The sequence below is a fragment of the Natator depressus genome, chromosome 6 (assembly GCF_965152275.1).
Source record: "Natator depressus isolate rNatDep1 chromosome 6, rNatDep2.hap1, whole genome shotgun sequence".
In the NCBI taxonomy this organism is placed as follows: Eukaryota; Metazoa; Chordata; order Testudines; family Cheloniidae; genus Natator; species Natator depressus.
Genome location: NC_134239.1, coordinates 46,893,384 through 46,912,276, shown reverse-complemented (window position 1 = coordinate 46,912,276; position 18,893 = coordinate 46,893,384). Strand labels below are relative to the sequence as shown.

The 18,893-nt window shown below is 40.5% G+C and overlaps 1 protein-coding gene across 4 annotated transcripts in view; it reads left to right on the top strand.

The window, feature by feature from the left end:
- NELL1 (neural EGFL like 1) overlaps positions 1–18,893 on the top strand; it is a 418,230-nt gene that overhangs the window by 52,240 nt on the left and 347,097 nt on the right. For all 4 annotated transcript variants that reach the window (XM_074955193.1, XM_074955195.1, XM_074955192.1 and 1 more), the window contains exon 4: positions 2,849–3,019. In XM_074955193.1, coding sequence (XP_074811294.1) covers positions 2,849–3,019 — 171 coding nt within the window. The remainder of the gene's footprint in view (positions 1–2,848; positions 3,020–18,893) is intronic.

The window sequence follows — 18,893 nt, the reverse complement described above, 5'->3', positions numbered from 1 at the left end:
TTAGTGATGAAAACGACAGAAGAACCTAGAGAGAATGAAGATAAGCTCATTTTAATGCGCTGGGAGTGGCTATTTAGTTAAGTCTCCCCATTTTCTATCTGTAATGATTATTTCATTTCCCTGGGCTGTTGGACTTAACATTGTTAGTAATGACTCTCCCCTTGTTGCTGTAGCTCCCAGTACTTCAGTCTCGTCAGGTCACAGTGCGGTGTAACTCTGTCTCTCTTGGGTATTTGCTGCCCCACCACTTTTGGTGTCCTCTGCAAATTTGATCATGTCTGAGTTCATACCACAGGAACACCTGACAAAGAAAGCTATGAAATGGTCACATGAAGTGCAGATAGAGGCTTGTATTTTTGTTTTTGGGTTTAGAGTAATTGATTAAAAAAGTCTCTGAAAATCCTAAAATAATCCAAGACTAAACTGGAAGCATCATTGCTCAAGAGTGCTGGTCTCCACAGTTGGAGAACCATTGCCTTGAACAACTGGATAATCTGCATTGTTAATTCCCTCTGTCTATTTGAAAGAAAATCAATAACTATGTGAAATGTGTCATGTGAAGCAGTAGAATGTATCTGAGAATAATAGTTAAGTGTTTCTCTTCCATCCTATTTTACTTGCAGGGCTCCTCTGTCCATCGATTTGATGTTTAATTTCATTGTTGTCTGTTAAGGGTATGAGAGGTTTGAAGTCTCTCAGATGGCTGGAATCCAGAATTTTAGATAGATATTTCTTCTTAGTTTCCCAATTAATTGGATTAGTATGTGGAAGGAACTCTGAACTGTGACACCCCCCCCCCCCAGTGAAATAAGTCACATCTTTTTTTTCTTTTTTTTCTTCTCCCTCTCTCCTCTACTCTGAGTGTCTGTCTCTTCATTACAAACTGTTTTAGATTTTACATATTTCTACTGTTGCATATTTTAGGCCAAAAATTAATTTTTTTTTGTAAAGATGGGGAAGAAAATATTACAAAACAAGCAAAACTGCATTACATGTACTTGTCAATTGACAAGTGCAATGAGTTTTCTGTTTGGATGTAGTCATTCCCTGGAAGCATTTGTATCCCAAATGATGCACCATTACGCTGCTCCATGAGAACCAGGGAGTGAAATTGACTACAAACCAAAGTGAAACTGCCAATGCTGAGCAACATGAAAAAAGCAGACAAATGGCATGAATGGCCAAGAATAAATGAGCTGTTTAAAATGTTTTCACTTTTAATAATCTCTGGAGTTTTTAACTAATCAGGCATCTTTCTCCTTTTTATCCCTCAGAAAAGTTTCTCTAATCCCACATATTTCAGTGGCTTTAAATGATGCTTCCCTATTTTCTCTCTCCAGTTCTTCCTATTTCTAGCTTTCAAGAGTTGGGCAGGTGTATTACCTCTCCTCCACACCACTAGTTCCCGTTTCTCTTTTTCCTTGTTTCAGTCTTTAGTCTTCTTTGGGTATGGGTCCCTGCCTTTCTTCTGTTCATCCTCTGTGTTCTCATCTTCCTTCCAAATGCAGTATCATGGAAATCTCCTTCTGGCAGTGGACAGTAGGCATATCAAGATTGATTTTATTCCCTTTTCTGGAGAGGCATGCTAGAGAGTGAAGCAAAGCACTCCTTCCTCCCCACCTCCACACCAGTGGTGTAAGTGTGCAGTGTCTGATGCAGCAATCCCACCTCCCTTGGATGTACCACTAGCAAACAGCTGCTGTCTCTTCCTCCTCTCCCATTTCCGTTCTTGTCTCTTCCCAATAATTCTGTTTTCTCTCCTCTTTCATCTTCCTTCTTTGAGTTTCTCTTCCCTACTGTTTAGCTTATGCTCAGTCCCCTCCCAAAGCTCCAGAGCATACCTATAGCATTGGAGGGCTGTGCATTTACGCTTCCTTCAAGGCCATGAGAATTGTGCAGTCCTCATTAGTTCCACTCTTCTCTTGTTCCTGCCCACATCCTTCCCTGGCAATTTTATGACTGGCCTAGGATTAAACAGGCATAGAGGCCAGTCTACCCTCTTGTCCCTAGAGGCTGTCCCTGGTAGACCAGCTTGGGGAAGTTGCTCTGGTGCTGGGACTAAACTCACTTAAAAAATTAACTGGCTCTCTAGTTCCTCCCGCAAGCGTGAAGCAACTATTGATGGAAGTTTGAGCCAAATAAAAATGTTGTTTTTGTTAGCAAGAAAGTGCTATCCTGGGACTGTTCTGTTGTGGCAAATGTCCCAGGGTCTTGCTTGACTGTGCCAGGTTTTGAGACACCTACTCTATCTGGTGACTTTAATTTCCTTGTAAAGCTGAAACATTACAGCCCTAAAAATAAAAGTCAATAAATTGAATAAGCACAAATTTTTGAGGAGAGATTTTAAAATAAGCATTTTAAAATGAGATTTGTGGCAAGCAGATTCTATTCTGCTAATTAGCTGGTGCATTCTTCCTGTAGTATCTCTTCTTTGGCATTAGTAATGGTGAATAGAGCCCATCATTTCTAGGTTGCCCATTCAAATCCAGCCCAGAGATGAAGCACATTGGTAGAGCAGTGGAGGGATGCTTGTACTGTGGATAAAAAAGGGAACTTTGATCTCCAGGGCTATCTAATGGTGTTTTTAACATGCACAATCCTCATATAAGTGATATTATTTAGTATTCTATGCCCTATCTCACTCTGTATATTAAAAATAATAAACTACAAGATCTAACACCCATACTATGTAACCTGTTTTAGATTTGTGACCTAACATGTGGTGGTTAGTTCATTTTCAAATGCATGAACTATTTTTAAGCTTTAGAACAGGAGGAGGGAAATGGTGGTGATAGCAGGGATAACACAGTCTAAAACATGGAACTGATTCTTCATCTTTCAAATACAGCTACTTTGAACTGGAGAGCAGCGGCCTGAGGGATGAGATTAGATATCATTACAGATTTAATGGAAAGGCAAGAACAGAGGTGTTCCCGTACCGGATGGCAGATGGACAGTGGCACAAGATTGCACTGTCACTTAGTGCATCCCACCTTCTGCTTCATGTCGATTGCAACAGGTAAGAAATTGTGTTCTGTATCTTTTTTTTTTTTTTTTTTTTTTTAAAGAGTAATACAAGCCATCTCTTTCCTCCCTCCCTCTCCTCTCCCCTGGGAACAAAACTGCAATTGGAGAAAAGAAAAAAAACTGTTCTATATTCTAAAGTGACCAAACTCAATAGAGTAAGAAAGAAAACAAAGCATAAAAATGAAATGGTACACTGTGATTATGAACACATGTAGGAAAGGTCGATTGCTGATTGGGGAGTCTTAAATATACCTCAGTGTACTGTAGGTACTGGCTGATGTTATTTTCAGCTGTGATTACATTTAAGTGTGATACATGGTTGTGCAGCCTGTTCTGTCTGTGGAGTGCTTCACTCAGCTTGAAGAATATATGAAGATGTTGTTTGAGTTTCTAATTTCATTTCACTTAATCAAGTGTCCTTTTTTAAAAACCAAACAAAAGCCTACATGCCTTTTCTAAAAGGGCCTGCTCCTCTTAAAAGTTCAGTATTGGTACCACTTATTTTCTGGCTGCCAGTTCGCTACCTTTCTTTAAGAAGCTATAAGGATTGCAGATTGCCAGCATTAGTGTGCAAGCCCCGCCCCGGAAAAAAACCAACAAAAAAACCCACAACCAGGAACAAAAAGCTACCAACCGAGAAACTGCTTCCATTTGGGACTTGATCTTGTGATATACTGAGCACTCATCTTTCATTGAGGTTAGTGACAGTCAAGGACACTCAGCGCAACACAGGATTGGGCATTTGAAGAGAATTCTGTGTGTGGGAAAGATATTAGATTCAGTGCAGCTTGCACTGAAATGAACACTAAAACACCCCTTGACCTCAACAGGAGCTGGATCAACCCCTCCATATGAGTTTTATTGTTGCGGTGCTTACATGGTCTAGGGAGCATAGGTGATGGATCTAGGGGGTGCTGGAGATGCTGCCACATTCCCTGGGTTTCCGTTATACATAGGCTTTACAGTTTGGTTCAATGGCTGTTAGCACCCCCAATATACAAATTGTTCCAGTGTCCCTGCTAGGGAGAAGTTGTTGTTGCCCTCTACATTCTGCATTCCCTTTTAGAAAGGGAACTAGGATGTGATTATGGCCCTACTCCTTCAACATAGGATGCAGATCTGGTCTGGCACAGAGTGGAGAGCAGGCCGTACCATTATGTGAAGTAGTGCAGCCTACCCCCCCTGTGCTTGGGAAGGGATTCTTCTTCTTGGAGCATCCCCTGAGGTGGTGCAGCTAAGCTCCGCTCCGCTCCCAGCATGGAGCCATAACTAAATACCTCTATTTGGTTCTATACTTTTGCAATAACTTCCAAGGCAATGGGAATATCTTTAAAGAGTGGCTTGAGGGTAGAAAGTAGTAGAAGTTTAAATGGCGGGGGGAAGAGAGAGACTATTTTAAGTTCCTGGCTCAACTGTAGTATCTCAATTCAGTTAGAGTTTTCTCCAAGTGTTGGCATGAACAGTTTGCTTTATATCTTAACCTCCTACATCTTTGCATTTGAAGAGGGAATCAACTTTTTTTTATAGCACCAATATGTCCTGCTGAGACTTCAGTAAATTTCATAAGAATGTGAAAGTGAGCTGTTGTGCGTAAAAGCAGAGAATGCCAGCAAAGGATACTGTTGAGAACTGCCCAAAAATCTGAGCCCTCCTAATCTTCAGTGGGAGAAAAACTGCAGCTGAAAGTACACACAGAATCCAGTATTAGATAGGGTAGATTTTTAAATATAAATTTCAACATTTTAGGATGGCTTAGTGTCATAGACTTTGAGCTAATTCCTGAATGCCTAATAAGAAGCAGTGTCCCTATGGACTTAATCAAACAAATTAAATCACGGGAGAAGAGAATGCTATTTTAGTCAATAGATGAATGCTTTCTGCCTCCTTAGGATGTGCTGCTCTCCCTGCTCCAGTCTTTCAGTTCAGCCTAAATAAATACTGGGGATATGTATCAAATTAGATAACTGCTAGCCAAGAGAACCAAAAATACCAGTTTGACTAGTGTAGGGCCTGATTTTCACTGGGGCCTCTGTGCCGCCTCCACTTAGATGGGTGCAGTTTTATGCATGTGCACACCTCCATATATCCTTTTGGTGTACTAATATCATTGCCTACACTGGAAAGATTGAACATCTGTGAGGGGACAGATGGTGGAATTGTAATGTGCAAAAGTGTCACTTCCAAATGTTAGAAACTATCATGTGCATGTGTTAGAGTATTAAGAGTATGTGAAAAGGGGTGTGCATGTGTGTCATAAGTGTATGTGCAGACAGGATCAGAAAATCAGCTCTCTTAACTGGCTTGATACCCAAGGCGGGTTCCTGCCTATAAAAGTTAGAGAAAGGGCCAGGAGGTAAAGGAGCCTAGAGAGCCTTTTAAATCTTGAACAAATCCTCCAAAATCCGTTTTTATGCCTCCAATGGCTCTTTCATCCACATCCTGCTGACTCATACTATCACACTGACACCTGGTGCTTAATTAATCGTTGACATTAGTCTTTCAAATTCAGTGTAAAATTGTCCTCTTTGTATCTGGATATATGAAAGGAAGATATATGACAATTAGTGAAAGCCTTTGCTACCTTTTGGAGTGTTCTTTAACTTATTATAATGTGACTTTGCACTAATGAGGTGAATGTAGCGAGGTGAATATATCAAAGGTTGTAAGTTTGTCCAAATGTGTGTCATTTTAACATCTGCTCTTCCCATGACTTGATTGCTCTTTTCAATGCTCTTGGAAGACTCTTGGAGTAAGAACCATTAAACAGTCTGATATTGGAGGTCTGAGGTGCTCACACAGATAGAAAGATTTGGATCTGGGTTTTGAAGTCTGATGAAGTCAGTCGGAACTGTTCCATTAACTTCAGTGGCCTTTTCTTTGGGCCTTTGAATAGCAGCGGGAGGGAACAAATGTTACACAAACATTAAGGGTTAATGGGGCATAAATGTACCTGCTGACATGCCTTTAACATGCAACTACAGTTTGTAAGGTACTTTGAAGCTGAGCAATCTATGGTTTTGATGAATATTCTTGGTTATTTTCCTTTATTTTTGTAAGAGGAAGCGAGAAATAGAAACAGGAAGACTAAGAAGTGGGGTCCATCTGAAATAAATATGTTGTCTGCGCCTTTTGGGTTTTTCCTGCTGGAATAGAGCATCAGGGAATAAAAAGTGCATAAGCAGAGAGAACTTTTAAATTGGAAACAAACAAATAAGAAAACTAAACCAACATCATCAAAGTATAGGAATTAAAATGCCTTTTTTGAAAGTAAGATCGGCAGTACACTGGCTGTCATTCAAGATTATATATTAATCTAACAAATTCCTTTGTTTCTTATAACTAATTAAAATATAATAAATAGTAAGGCGGGAAATCTGTTTAAAAGAGTGGATCTATTGCCTTACCTGCTGTACCAAACTTTTTACTGGGGGAACAGGGGGGTGCTTTACGGAGCTGGATGATTCCCCTTCCTCATTTAAATATGTGGTCCATGACCCAGTTCTGTTGCATTGTTTCCTTCATTCCTTGTTCTTGTCCCTAAAGATTCTGCCCAACTATCCGAGAGGAGGTTAATCAGGTAGTGTGTAGTGTACAATGTGCTGTAGGCATATCCAGTATCTGGCCTAGAGTATTTCTTGGTAATTATTTTTTCTTCTTTGCCCACTGAAAGCCCCTTGAGTGTGTCATGAAGGATCGAAACCTTTTAGAGTAAACAATATCCCCAGATAACATGTCAGTTGCTGTCATGTCTATAAAATTATAGTTATTGTAGTCAAGATACAATAGGGTATTCAAGATGTGTTCAGTGTGACTCCATTGCCTAGAGAAGGATTATTTTTAAGCAACACTAGGTAATTATTCAGTAAAGGAAGGCTGGTCTTATGGTTAAGGCAGAAGACTTCTGTACATCTTAGTTCTGGCTGTGGTTCTGCCAAAGACTTCCTGCGTGATCCTGGGCAAATCTTTTGACTTCAGTGTTTTTTAGTTTGCCTGTCTGTAAAATAGTAATATTGTTACACTAATAAAAATGATACCAACAGGATCTTGTAAGAGGGACAAGGCAAATTGCCATGTTTGTTGTAAATACAACAAAATATTCCTATATGCGATTTCTATATAGATCCATTCACACACAGGTTCTACAAAAAAGTTGTTATAGTTACCAGCTTAGACGTTGCTCATGCCAAGTCACTGGCCAGGTGGCCTGGACACGAGAGTGGAGCTGAGTTGTAGTCAGATACGCATCCGATGCTCCTGGAGGGTGGTCATAGAACCAGACTCAAAGAACACAGTCCCTGGACCCAATTTTTATAGGTCTCTGGTTCAATACAAGTCTATGGAAGTTGCTTCATCATGCTGAATTTACAAATGAGATGACCATCAAGCAGCTCAATCAGCAGGTGGTACATCTATGACAGCTCCATGATGGCTAGGTGTTATCTTCTTGTTCTTCCTTGATGTGTTTTGGGTGGATTCCAGTTTGCCCTCCGGGGGTCATCTGGTTATCTCCACTTTACATATTCTTCGGCCCATCAATACCAAGGTTGAAATTCTTAGGATTAGTCTGGCACCATTTACTAACCAATTATTTCCCTGCTTCAGGCTCTCAATTCCATGCGCTCATCATTCATTCTTTTCCTTAACAACACAATCTATGACTCTTGATTCATTTAACAAGTTTTATCCCACTATCTGTTTTTCCCTCTTTGGATACCAAGATTTACATAGGCATGACAAGGGGCCCCCGCGGGGGAAGAGCAGCAGGATGGTGTTTTAAAGAACAGCATTGTTTCCTCAAAGTTCTTATCACTTTCCAGCAGAGAGACTTTGTCCTGTACCGGCCTGAAATAATTAGCACTTTGGCCTTGCATTTGTTACAGAGTGAAATTCAACAGCATGGAACTGATGTTCATACCTTTTTACAATATCTATATACTCTTTTGTCTATCTTTATTTCTACTACTACGTAATTATAATTCTATCATACTTTGAGGGTGACCCAACATTATAATATTACTTCTCTGTTTCATGGATGGGATGGAGAAGGTATTAGTATCTGTGAAGTATTCAGATACTTCATTATGGTGATCAGCACCATAAGGAAGCCATGAAATAAATAAATTAAAATAATAATTGTGTGGCTGTAGCTTTACCCAGATGACATGGACACTCTGTTTGCTCTCTTGCAAGGAGGTAGCTGCATAAGGTCATCAAGGGGAACACCATGAACATGCTCATGGAGCTCCACTAGCATACAAGAGGCACTGGGATGGAGCAGAGAGATTTTTGACATCTCCCTGTGTGCTTGAGCACAGCAGAATCCTGAGGCGGCTGTTTTTTAGGGCATGATCTTATTGCAATTGAAGTTAGTTGGAATTTTGCCATCAATTTCAATTGGAGGAGGAACAGCCTTGACTTTTTTTTTTTTTTTTTTTTAAATGTCCTAAATAATGATTTGGCACAGTGACTGGTGAGTTGTAGAGGTCTACAGAGTTCCAGAACTTGGTATCAGCAGAGTCTAACTTCTGTTCAATAGAGACCGTAGCAATGTACTTTTAGACTTCGAGACTTGCAGTGCTTTTTCATGAGACTGAAAATGTTGATAGACAGGTTCATGACTTCAGTAGGACAGGAATAATATTGTGTTATGCTTTACTATGACATCTTGTATTCATCATCTTTGTACGCTACCTGTGTGCTGGAGAGAGGATGCATAATGGTAGAGGAAATAAGTTTAAATCAAGACTGACAAGGCTCAAATGAGTTATTCAGTCATTTCCTTAAGTGTGGAAGGAGATATATTATGCCCTTCTCAAATATTATGAATTCACTTTTTACATTATTCCAATATATATTTTGGTGTTAGTTATTGCACAGCGATAAAACCACACAATAGAGGTGGTTTCTTAGAGTATGGCTATGGTGAAATTGTGTTTGTGGGGATTTTTCAGAGGGAATCTTTTGTTGTTGCTTGTTCCCACTTTTTTTTGTTTTTGTTTTTGTGTGGGGGACTAATGGCATTGTCCTCTGTAGAGTGGTTAGCTAGTCAGCCCATGGAATTCAGTGGCATAGGTGGTCATGTAGTCCAATACTGGAGCTATATTTACAAAAGGGGCAATGTAATTTTATGATCAGTAATATTTTTTAAAGGATTCGGTCAGAGCCGAAACAATAGTTCTGAATATCTCCTTAAATGTCTGTTGAAAGCCTAAATCTAGATCTCAGTCCCTATTTAGCAAATATTCCCCAATCTTTCTGATGGATCTGAAACCCCCAAATGTTGGGGATGTGGTGGGGTTGATTCTCTTTTGATGCTGATGTAAATCAGGAGTAACATGACTGGAGTCTAGCTAACCACCCCCAGATTTTCAAAAGTGACTAGTGATTTTCAGTGCATCCCTTTTTCAGGGCCTGATTTGAGATACTTTAAAAGGGGCCTAATTTTCAGAAGGTGAATATTCCATTATCTGGAAATCAGTTTACTTTAAGGTGCTCTACGCTAGGTACCCAGAAATGGAGGCATCCTAAGTAATGTTTAGAAATCTTGGCCAGCATGTATCTAGGTATTTAACTGGCCCCCATCAATGCAGTATCTGAGCACCTAACTAAAATTGATGTATTTAGCCTCACAACACTCTTCTGAGGTATGGAAGTCTTGTTATCCCTATCTTACATTTAGGGAATTGAGGCACACAGAGATCAGATAAAGTCTTTGGCAGGATAGGCTGTTGAACTGAGGCGTTCAATGGAATTACAGCTGGTAAAACTGGCATAGTTGAGATCATTATGAAGTCTGGGGAAATCCAGATCCAAATTCTATCATTTGAGCTCAACCTTAATTTGTGAATATGCCAGTTGAGGAAATAAGGGTAATCTAATCTCATGCCTCAGGAAATAAACTGATTGTCGCAGGATTCAAGAAAGTTTTTTATTTTTTCTCCATGGGCACATTGCTCAATTGGATAGTTGCATTAAGCTATTATTATTTTTTTCTGATGCATCAAGTATTGGCCACTACTGTAGGCAAGATCCTGGACTTCATGGACCATGCTCTGGTTTGGTACTCCCAATCAAATGTTCTTTTGTACTAGTTGGGGAGGAAAGAGCAGTGGTTTGATTCTGAGCATGAAAGCAAAAGAAAATTACGTTTCTATTTTTATGAATGGCTTTCATATCTGAGACCAGTTACGGAGGGAGGAATCAGAGGAAAAAATGTGTTAATTATTTTGTTTTGCAATGTTTACAGTGTGCCTTCAGCATATAAATAATAAAAGAATTTAAAAACACATGTAACAAATCAAGTTAACAGAATATAGAAAGATCCCACTTTGACAAGCCAAGTCACTCAACCTGAATAGGCTGAATGAATAGATGTCTTGCAATATCCCAGGAGTGAAATCCTGGCTCCAGTTAGGTCAGTGGAAAAACTCCCATAGACAGGTTTTCACCTCCTGAAGTCTGTCAGATCCAGAGATAAATAAGTTCCCGAACTGAGGGCCCTTCCTTGAAAGTGTTCTGCTCCCAATCTGCATATATTCTCTCTCAACACGCACATATCCAGGTCACTGTGAGATCCAGGGTGATCTGAATTCCAAGGTTATTGCATCAATAAATAAATGTTCTTAACCACTGAGGACAAGACAAAAGTAATTGGTTTAAATTGCAGCAAGGGAGATTTAGTTTAGACGGTAGGAAAAACTTCCTAACTATAAGGGTAGGTAAGCTATGGAACAAATTACTGAGGGACACTGTGGAATTTTCATCACTGGACGTTGTTAATAACCGGTTAGACAAATGCCTGTCAGGTGTGGTTTAGTTAGTACTTAGTCCTGCCTCAGTTCAGGGGACTGGACTAGATGACCTATCAAGGTCTTTTCCAGTTTTGCACTTCTATGATTTTATTACATGAAAGATGCTATGTAAGTTATTCAGGGTCTAAACCACATGTTTTACAGACTAGAACCAATACTTAGGTTCTAAATTTAATGTAACATTTATTTCATACACTTGTAATCATGGCCAGTTGTCATTATGGAAAGTGCACAGGGAATGCATCATTGCAGGAAAGAAAAAAGGTGGATGAAAATATCATGGGAAAACTGAGATGAGGATTATATCACCTCACCACAAGTGAGTTCATAAAAACTAGCTAAGAATGTAAGCAATGCCTATGGAATGAGAGAAAGGAAATGGTTAATGGAAGAAACCAGGTTTGTCTCTGGAGAGACCGCCATGTCATTGCACAGTATCTAAAAAAATGAATGAGAAGAATGTGTGATAGGAACATGGGAGCAAATACATAATACTTCAAAGCCTACCCTGTGGCTCCTCATCTTGTACCTGCCTTCTCTTTGTTAGAAATTGACTCTGGAATATTGATAAGATGATTATTATGGTTATGGGCAAATTATTTAGTGATGATGATGATATCCTCTTGATAAGATGCTCCTGTGACAGGATATTCTGTAAGGTGATTAACTCTTCGGCAGATGATGCTGGAAAGCAAAATTGAGATGTTTAGCAGGGAATCTGACAGTGACTGGCGCATGGTTTTCTTTTCTTTTACATTTATTTTCCATAACAGTGTAGCTCAGTTTTGGAGGCTGGTTATTCTCACTTTCACCGGTTTTGTTCTCTTTCTCCTCCTCCTCCTTTCTCCCCCATTGTTTTTACCCATATGTAAACCCACTGACTTTCTGGTTTACACAGGAGAAAGTAGGAGGAGAATCAGGCTCAGTATTTTCTGACTCATGCTTGTTATGAGCAAACACGTAAGGCTTTGAAGATATGCCTTCAGGTACACAGAATGCCGCTGTCATTAGGCAAACATCTCCTGTGTGCCACAGCTACATTGTGGGGGGATTTACTGCTTTGCAGATGGTGCATACCTATCTTGTGGAAGGTGTTTCAGGTTTGCCAAGGTTCACTTTTCTGTGCTTTGTTGCAAAACAGAAATAATGTCCTTAGATTTTCTGTGTCATGGTGATAAAATGTCCATATAACAATGTTTTGACACTTTTTTGTTCTAAACTAGTGGTATTTTTGGTGCACCAGCCGTGCTATGTCCCAGTCACATGGGATCAGCAAGCATGAATCATCACTATGGAGTCATAAGATGGGATTCTGTCTTTTTTTTGTTTCATAGACACTTGTATAGTTTTTATTTATTGCCCATCCCGATCCCCTTCTGCCTAAAGATTTCTCTTTTGCTTTATTTTTTGGATTTTCTTCTTTCTTCCCCCTTTGAAGGACCCATCGTATTCATTTTCTCCTTCACTTTCCAGGGTTTCCTTTTCTAGTCATTCATTCTTAGATTTATGATGTTTGGCATCTGAGACGTATTCTAGAGATTCAACTTCTAGGCAGTTACTGAGAAAGATCACAATATTGATAGTTCTCCTGCTAGTAATATGTAGCAGAGGCATTTAGGTGGTATTGTTTGGCACCTGATCCAAAGCCCATTGATGTTAAAAGGAGAGTTTTAGGCATTGACTTCCAGTGGGCTGTGGCTCAGGGCTTTAATATACAAACTGTTTTTTTTTCCTTTGGAGCTATGAGTTCTAGACTGGTTTTAGGTCACAAATGAAACAGGGTTTGGTAGTTGTCTCCTACTCCTTGGTGGATGTTTGCATGCGTCATAAAAACCACTGCTACGTGTTCCTACATTCAGACTATTAGCAGTGTCTGCTCATGAGAGAGGTCAAAGACTGCAATAGCAGAAGTGTTGGTAAAGACTGAGGTGTGTTTCCGGAACTGGGGGAGAGAAACTTCAGCCATATGGCTGAAATTTTCAAATGTAGATGCTTAAAGTTAGGCAACTAAATTCATATTGACTTAAATTGGAGTTCAGCTCTTCTGAAAATCAGGGCACTTAGCATATTTTGCCCTGTGTACTTTCCTACAGTGTATCTGATTCTAGTCATTACACTGGGACCCTTTACTTTTGTGAATGATCTACTTGTTTGTATGAAGATGGGGAAGCAGTGTGGCTTAGTGGACTCAGAAGACCAGGGTCCTATTCGTTCTATTCTGGCACTGACCAGCCCAAGTCACCTTGGACAAGTCACTTAATCTCTCTCTGTCTCAGTTTCCCCATCTGTAGAATGGGGATAATGATTTTGACCTCCTTTATAAAGCCCTTTGAGGTCAATTAATTAAATGTCCTATAGAAGAGGTAGGTGCTACTATTAATACGGATGTTTACCCTCCATATTGCAGTCACTGTATGCTTTAACAGATCCTCTCCTCTTCTGGGCATCCATAATAACCCAGTGGCTTTTCTAGGACTGTTTTACACAATCTCCTGTTGGTTCTTGCTGCAGTAATGCTCCCCTCACTTCAAAGTCCTACACTAATTATGTTGCCCCTAAAAGAGCAAGCAGAGTCAATTTTTCTTGTGGATATTATGTCAGTGGTCATTTGTAGTTTAATAGTCAAAAAAGCAAGGATAAGAGAGTCATCCATAGCTTTGTTAGAGGTTGTGATGGGGCGTGTACCCCATGTAGGCCATGAAGGGGTTAACATGGGCCTGAAAGGCCAGTTTACATACCTGGCCCCATCAGCCAGGGAGAGAAAGCCAGCTGTAAATGATAATGAAGCCTAGCTGGAAGGGATAGGTGGTATTATAAAGCTAGGAAGAGGTGAGGTTGTTTTTGTTTTTGTTTTTTTTTTTTAAAGCAGAAAAGGCTGCAGGGGGAGAATGTGTAGTCAATCTCTGGGGAATGGAAGAGGTCCACGGAAGCAGCAAGGAGTCTGAGGGAGTAGACCTTGGCTGGGTAGGTAAGGGTCTCAGGGCTGGAACCCACAGTTTAGTGAGGGGCTAGTTTTCCCCTACCAGCCACCAAGGAAGTTGGGGTGAAACCCTCTGAGGTTGGGGTGTAAGGGCCAGGGAGCACAGAGACAGAAGGAAGGTCATTTAACTATAGGTTTGTTGGACTCTAGTCCACCCCTTCTGGGGTAACAAAGTGTGATCTGACCGGAGGGGGCCAAGTTGTGGAAAGGGAGAGCACCGCAGCAAAGGAGTGACTGTCAGCAGGGGCACCAAACAGAGAGACAGCCATTGTGCCAGGCTTGGCCACAGAGAGGTGCTCCTGCAGTGAGTGAACCCATTTACAGACATTCTAAATGTCAGCTTAGTTGCTTACATTTGAAATATTTGTTATTACTTAGGTTTAAATGAGAATAATTTGCAAGTGAACATTTTTAAAAAAGACAGGTGAAACTGGACATGTTAGCATCTCTTTGGGTTTTGCCTTGTGCACGTGTGTTATTTGTCAAAAGAAACACTCTATTGTTCTCTTCTAAACACCCCAATTTTGTTTTGTTATGTCTCATTCTTAACTGTCAATTCACTATAAAAAGCCTAACTTCCTCTGTGGTTGAAAGAGGTTGTTTAAAGAAACATTTTTGGATGCACTTTTTATTTTTAAATTTTTGTAGTGTGGGAGATCAGCAAGGGAAAGGATAATTAAACTGATAAGTAGGGAAGCTTATCTTGATGATCGTAATAAGAAAATCAGTGAAATGGTTTATCAGAAATGTACCATTATAGTTTAAATGATTAAATTTGAGCTTGAAAAGAACTTTAAACCTGAGCAAGCATTTTCTAGTTTATTTAGCACAAATGCTATTATATGACACCTCCCCTTTTTCCCCTCCAGAGCCGAACAATAACTTTTTGATTAAACAGTTGGCTATTGTATGTTCCAAATTTAACAGCAACAGTCTTCCTACCAAACCTGAATTTTATCTAAATTGCTTTCCTCTTGTTCAGTGATTGTGAACTCCTATGGTATGACAGAGGAGAAAGCATGAAAAATCAGAATTTCTCACAATAAATTTATTTTTGTCAGAAACAGAGAGCTGAAATCTAGATGAATAATTCAGTTAAACTTGTTACAAAACTGAAGACATGTCAAATAATGCATCCTATCTGTAAACACTATTAAAAAACAATCACATAGGTATTGGCACATTTTTATTGGGAAGAATGTAGACAACTAGTAGAAATAGAAGCATGTAGAGACAACCTGGGATCCCTTTCCAAAAGCAGTTCTTAATCCTTTCAAAGGAACTGAAAGACAAATGCCAATATTGCAGTCTTACAGCTAGAGACTTATTTAATGACCTGCTATAATCAGCACTTTCTTCACGCTGTTGGGATGCACAAAATAAACAGGCCAAACTTTCTAAGTTTGATTTTTTGGGTGGCCTATGTTAGGAGCCTAGGGCATGACTTTCAGAAGGGCTGAGTACCTGAAACTCGAGCTAAATTGTGGGTGCTCAGCACCTCTGAAAATCAGACCCCAATTGGTGTCTCAGATTGAAACAAACATTGAGGCACCCAAACAAAGAGGACACTTTGAAAATATTGGCTATGCTGTTAAAGGAATGTGACCTAAGCAATCACCAGCACATTTAAAGAATCTAAAGATACAGATAGATGCAAACAAGGTAAGCTAAAAGTATGTTTATAGGGGAGACTGCCTGTAATGGGGTGGCAAGCTTTAGGATCAAGCTGGGAGATGGAGAACTCTTTTTTTTTTTTTTTTGACGATTCACTGTAGCGTCAGATATTAGGACCCTCTAGAGAAATGTACAGCTTCATCAGACTCTCCCTGTCAGGCAGACCTGGTGGGCCCAATTATCTTCAGCCCAGGAGTAGAATAGGATCTGAGTGCCTCTTTGAGGAAACTAGGGATTGGGACATAAGGGTCATTCAGCTCGCAACTTTAGACAAAGCAAAACACAAGCTAAAGTTGGTTTGTTCTTATTAAAGTTAACAGTAAAGAAACCTCAGGAATCAGATAAACCTAGTTCATATCTAAACCTAGTTCATATCAAGCATGGATGTACTGTTTTAAGAGCAATGCTGGAATGTTTAATAATGCTGCTTATGTTTAATAATGTCAGGTATTTTAGATTCAAAATAAGTTAAATGATTTGCGGATTTTCAAATTGAAGTATGACCATATTGGATTTACAGTATAACCCATTTATCAGAGTCCTCCTTAATCACAACTCTTGGTTAATCCATGTTTGCTTGCAAATGCTGCCATTAATATGAACAAAGCAGTGTTTCTGGTGCAACTACGTAATTTGGAATTCCCCAAAATACTTTTTTGTGTGGTTTTTTTCTCCCTAGTACTTGCTGGCTTTAGCTTATTATTGCCGCATGTTGTATATGAGAAATCTCCATTGCAGGAGGAAACTATCATATTTGTTAGAAAGGAAGGATACTCTAGTGGTTAGGGCAGTTAGGTTTGAATCCCTGCTCTGCCACAGACTCCCTGGGTGCCATAGGTGAGTCGCTTATGTTATGTCTACCCTGCAGTGTAAGCTCTGGGGTCAGTGGGATCCTGCAGGCTGAGTGTTTGTAAGCCTGAGCTTGAGTGTCCACACTGAATATTGACTTTAGGTTTAGAATTCCTGGACCTTGGTCTCACACACACGCTCTGGTGTCTACACTGCACTATGCAGACCTGAGTCAAACCAGCCTCTCGCAGGTTTCCTAGCATCTTCTCCAGCTCCATCTGCTCTAGCCCTTTGTTTGTGATTCATTGTGGGAAAACTTCATTGTCCATCTCGCGGCAATTGACAGGAAGTTGTCACATCCTGCCAAGAAATGTTTGGGTCTGTACATTCCCAGCAACTGGAGCTATCGACATGTAAAAGTCACCATTTGAAGAACTTGTCCTGCTTGGTCTGCTCTGCAAAAGTTCATGGTGACAATGTTTTCCACCAGTAGGGTGTCTACCTTCATGGACAGGACAGGCCACTATTGCCACCAAATAACATTTGTCATAAATCGAGTAACTACCCCTGTTGTTCTACCCCCTTTTGCCTTGGTTTATGAAACCCTATCCTGATCTGGTGAAAGGAGGTTATTGGGTGTAGAAGGGTGGATTACATGTGCATTTGGCAGATTGAAATCCTGCTGTCACTGTTTACAGAACCATTTGGATTCCATTGTCATCAATGCTGTCTGCATTATTATACCTTGCTGTGCACTTCACAATCTTTGTGAATTCAGAGGTGTTCTGTGTTCATTAGCACAAGCAGCCTCTCAAACAGGTCTTTCTGCTGAGCTGTGTCTTCCTCCTTCAACCAATATTCCTACTCCCAGAAACTGTGCTGCAAGTCTCTCCTTACATGCTGCAGTTCTCTCCTGGTGCTCTACTGCCTGCCTGTGCCTTTCCACTTGCCATGAACCCTTTTCCCTTTCATAGTGTACCTGCTTGTTGGCCCTGTCCAGGAGGTCTACCATAAGTTCATCATGGAAATGCTTCATCTTTGACCAGTCCATAACAGTTCAAAATCCCAGGATCCTGCTGGACTCTGGCTGGGGTGCTGATGTGAAAGGGCCTGAAAGCAGACATCAAACAGTACATTTATTGTCTCAATACTTCAAAAAAATGTTCGGAGCATCCTCAGAAAAAGGTGCCCGTGGAATCTTAAGGTAAAAAACCCGATACTTTGTAAAATTCGGCTTCAGTATAGTTTTGGAGGAGAGGAATGCTTCAATTCCGAGAAGCTTCTTGGACCCAACAGAGTTAAACAGAGTGAAAATAATACACACAATAGTAAGCTGAAATGTACACGTGCAATATGTTTAAAAATTGTAGACCATTGTAGGCAGGGGAGGAGAGGTTGCTATGGTTGACTACCTAATGTGTCTCAGTTCTTTCAGGCATTCTGGAGGACCTGATAATCCTGAAGGTTCCTGAATAGCAAAGAGAGATTCTATTCCAAGCTACCAGCAGCAAGCCAGCATGCATGTCAGAGGTTTTCAAGTGGGGACTGAGCAACACATCCATGAGTGGAATGGGCAGGTGTCCTATAAAGGAGGGCCTGGAAAATATGCCCTTCCCCGAAATGTGACTACCTATCTGGAATTCCTACTATGGAAGAATTTTGCAGGTTATCAGCACCCTGGGTTGGGTCAAAATTCATGGGGGAATCAACAGGATGCTGTGCTACTGTCCACATGGATTACTGACTCCCTACAGCTTATGATACAGCCTGCTCTGACTACATCTACCAGTGGTCTAAATACAAAAACACATGATAATATGAACTCTCAAAGAACTGCATAAACAGGTATCCTGGCACACTGGACTGCGCACAACCCCCTGTTGTATTTCAGGCATTGATTTTTGTCATCCAGGCTCTACATTTCCCCTCACCCCTGTACAGTTTGTTTACAGCTGGCTCATAATGCTGTGGCATGGGTGAGTTCTCCAGTGTGGTGTACTAAAAGGGAAGGCAATACCTGGTTCTTATTTTGAACGCCCCAGTACGTCTTTGTAAGAATGTGTGAGTAGTTAGTAAAAAAAAAAAAAAATGCTGAGTGCTAGTTCAACTATCTGTGCTTGGGGCTTGGCATAGCACACAGTACCCAGTCAAAGTCCTCATAAAAGAGGCAGGATGACCGAGAGTTCCCAGGGGTACAGTTTTCATCCCTGGATTTCTGGTAGTCACTCTTGAGCCGCTTGTTCTGCTCTCTTCACCGGCACCGGTCCATTGAATCCCCCACACTGTCAACTTATCTGCTATTTCTTGCTACATGTGATACATTTCTTGGTACATTTCTGATTCTCTTACTGAAGTTGAACATGTTGCTTACCTTGCACCACAGATTTACCAGAATCTGACTAGTCCTGTGACCGCATAGCCATGTGCTTGGCCAGAGTCTTCCTGTAGGTGGCCAAAGCTAAGGCAGGAGATGTTCACTCTGGAGCTCAGCAATCCATAATAAAATGGAAGAATTAAAAGCTGAGCAGCTGTACTTGAATCAGACAGTTCCTTTTGACACTGGGACTCTGGCTTAAACTGACCCCCTTTGTGGGTCCAAGGGCTCAGGTCCA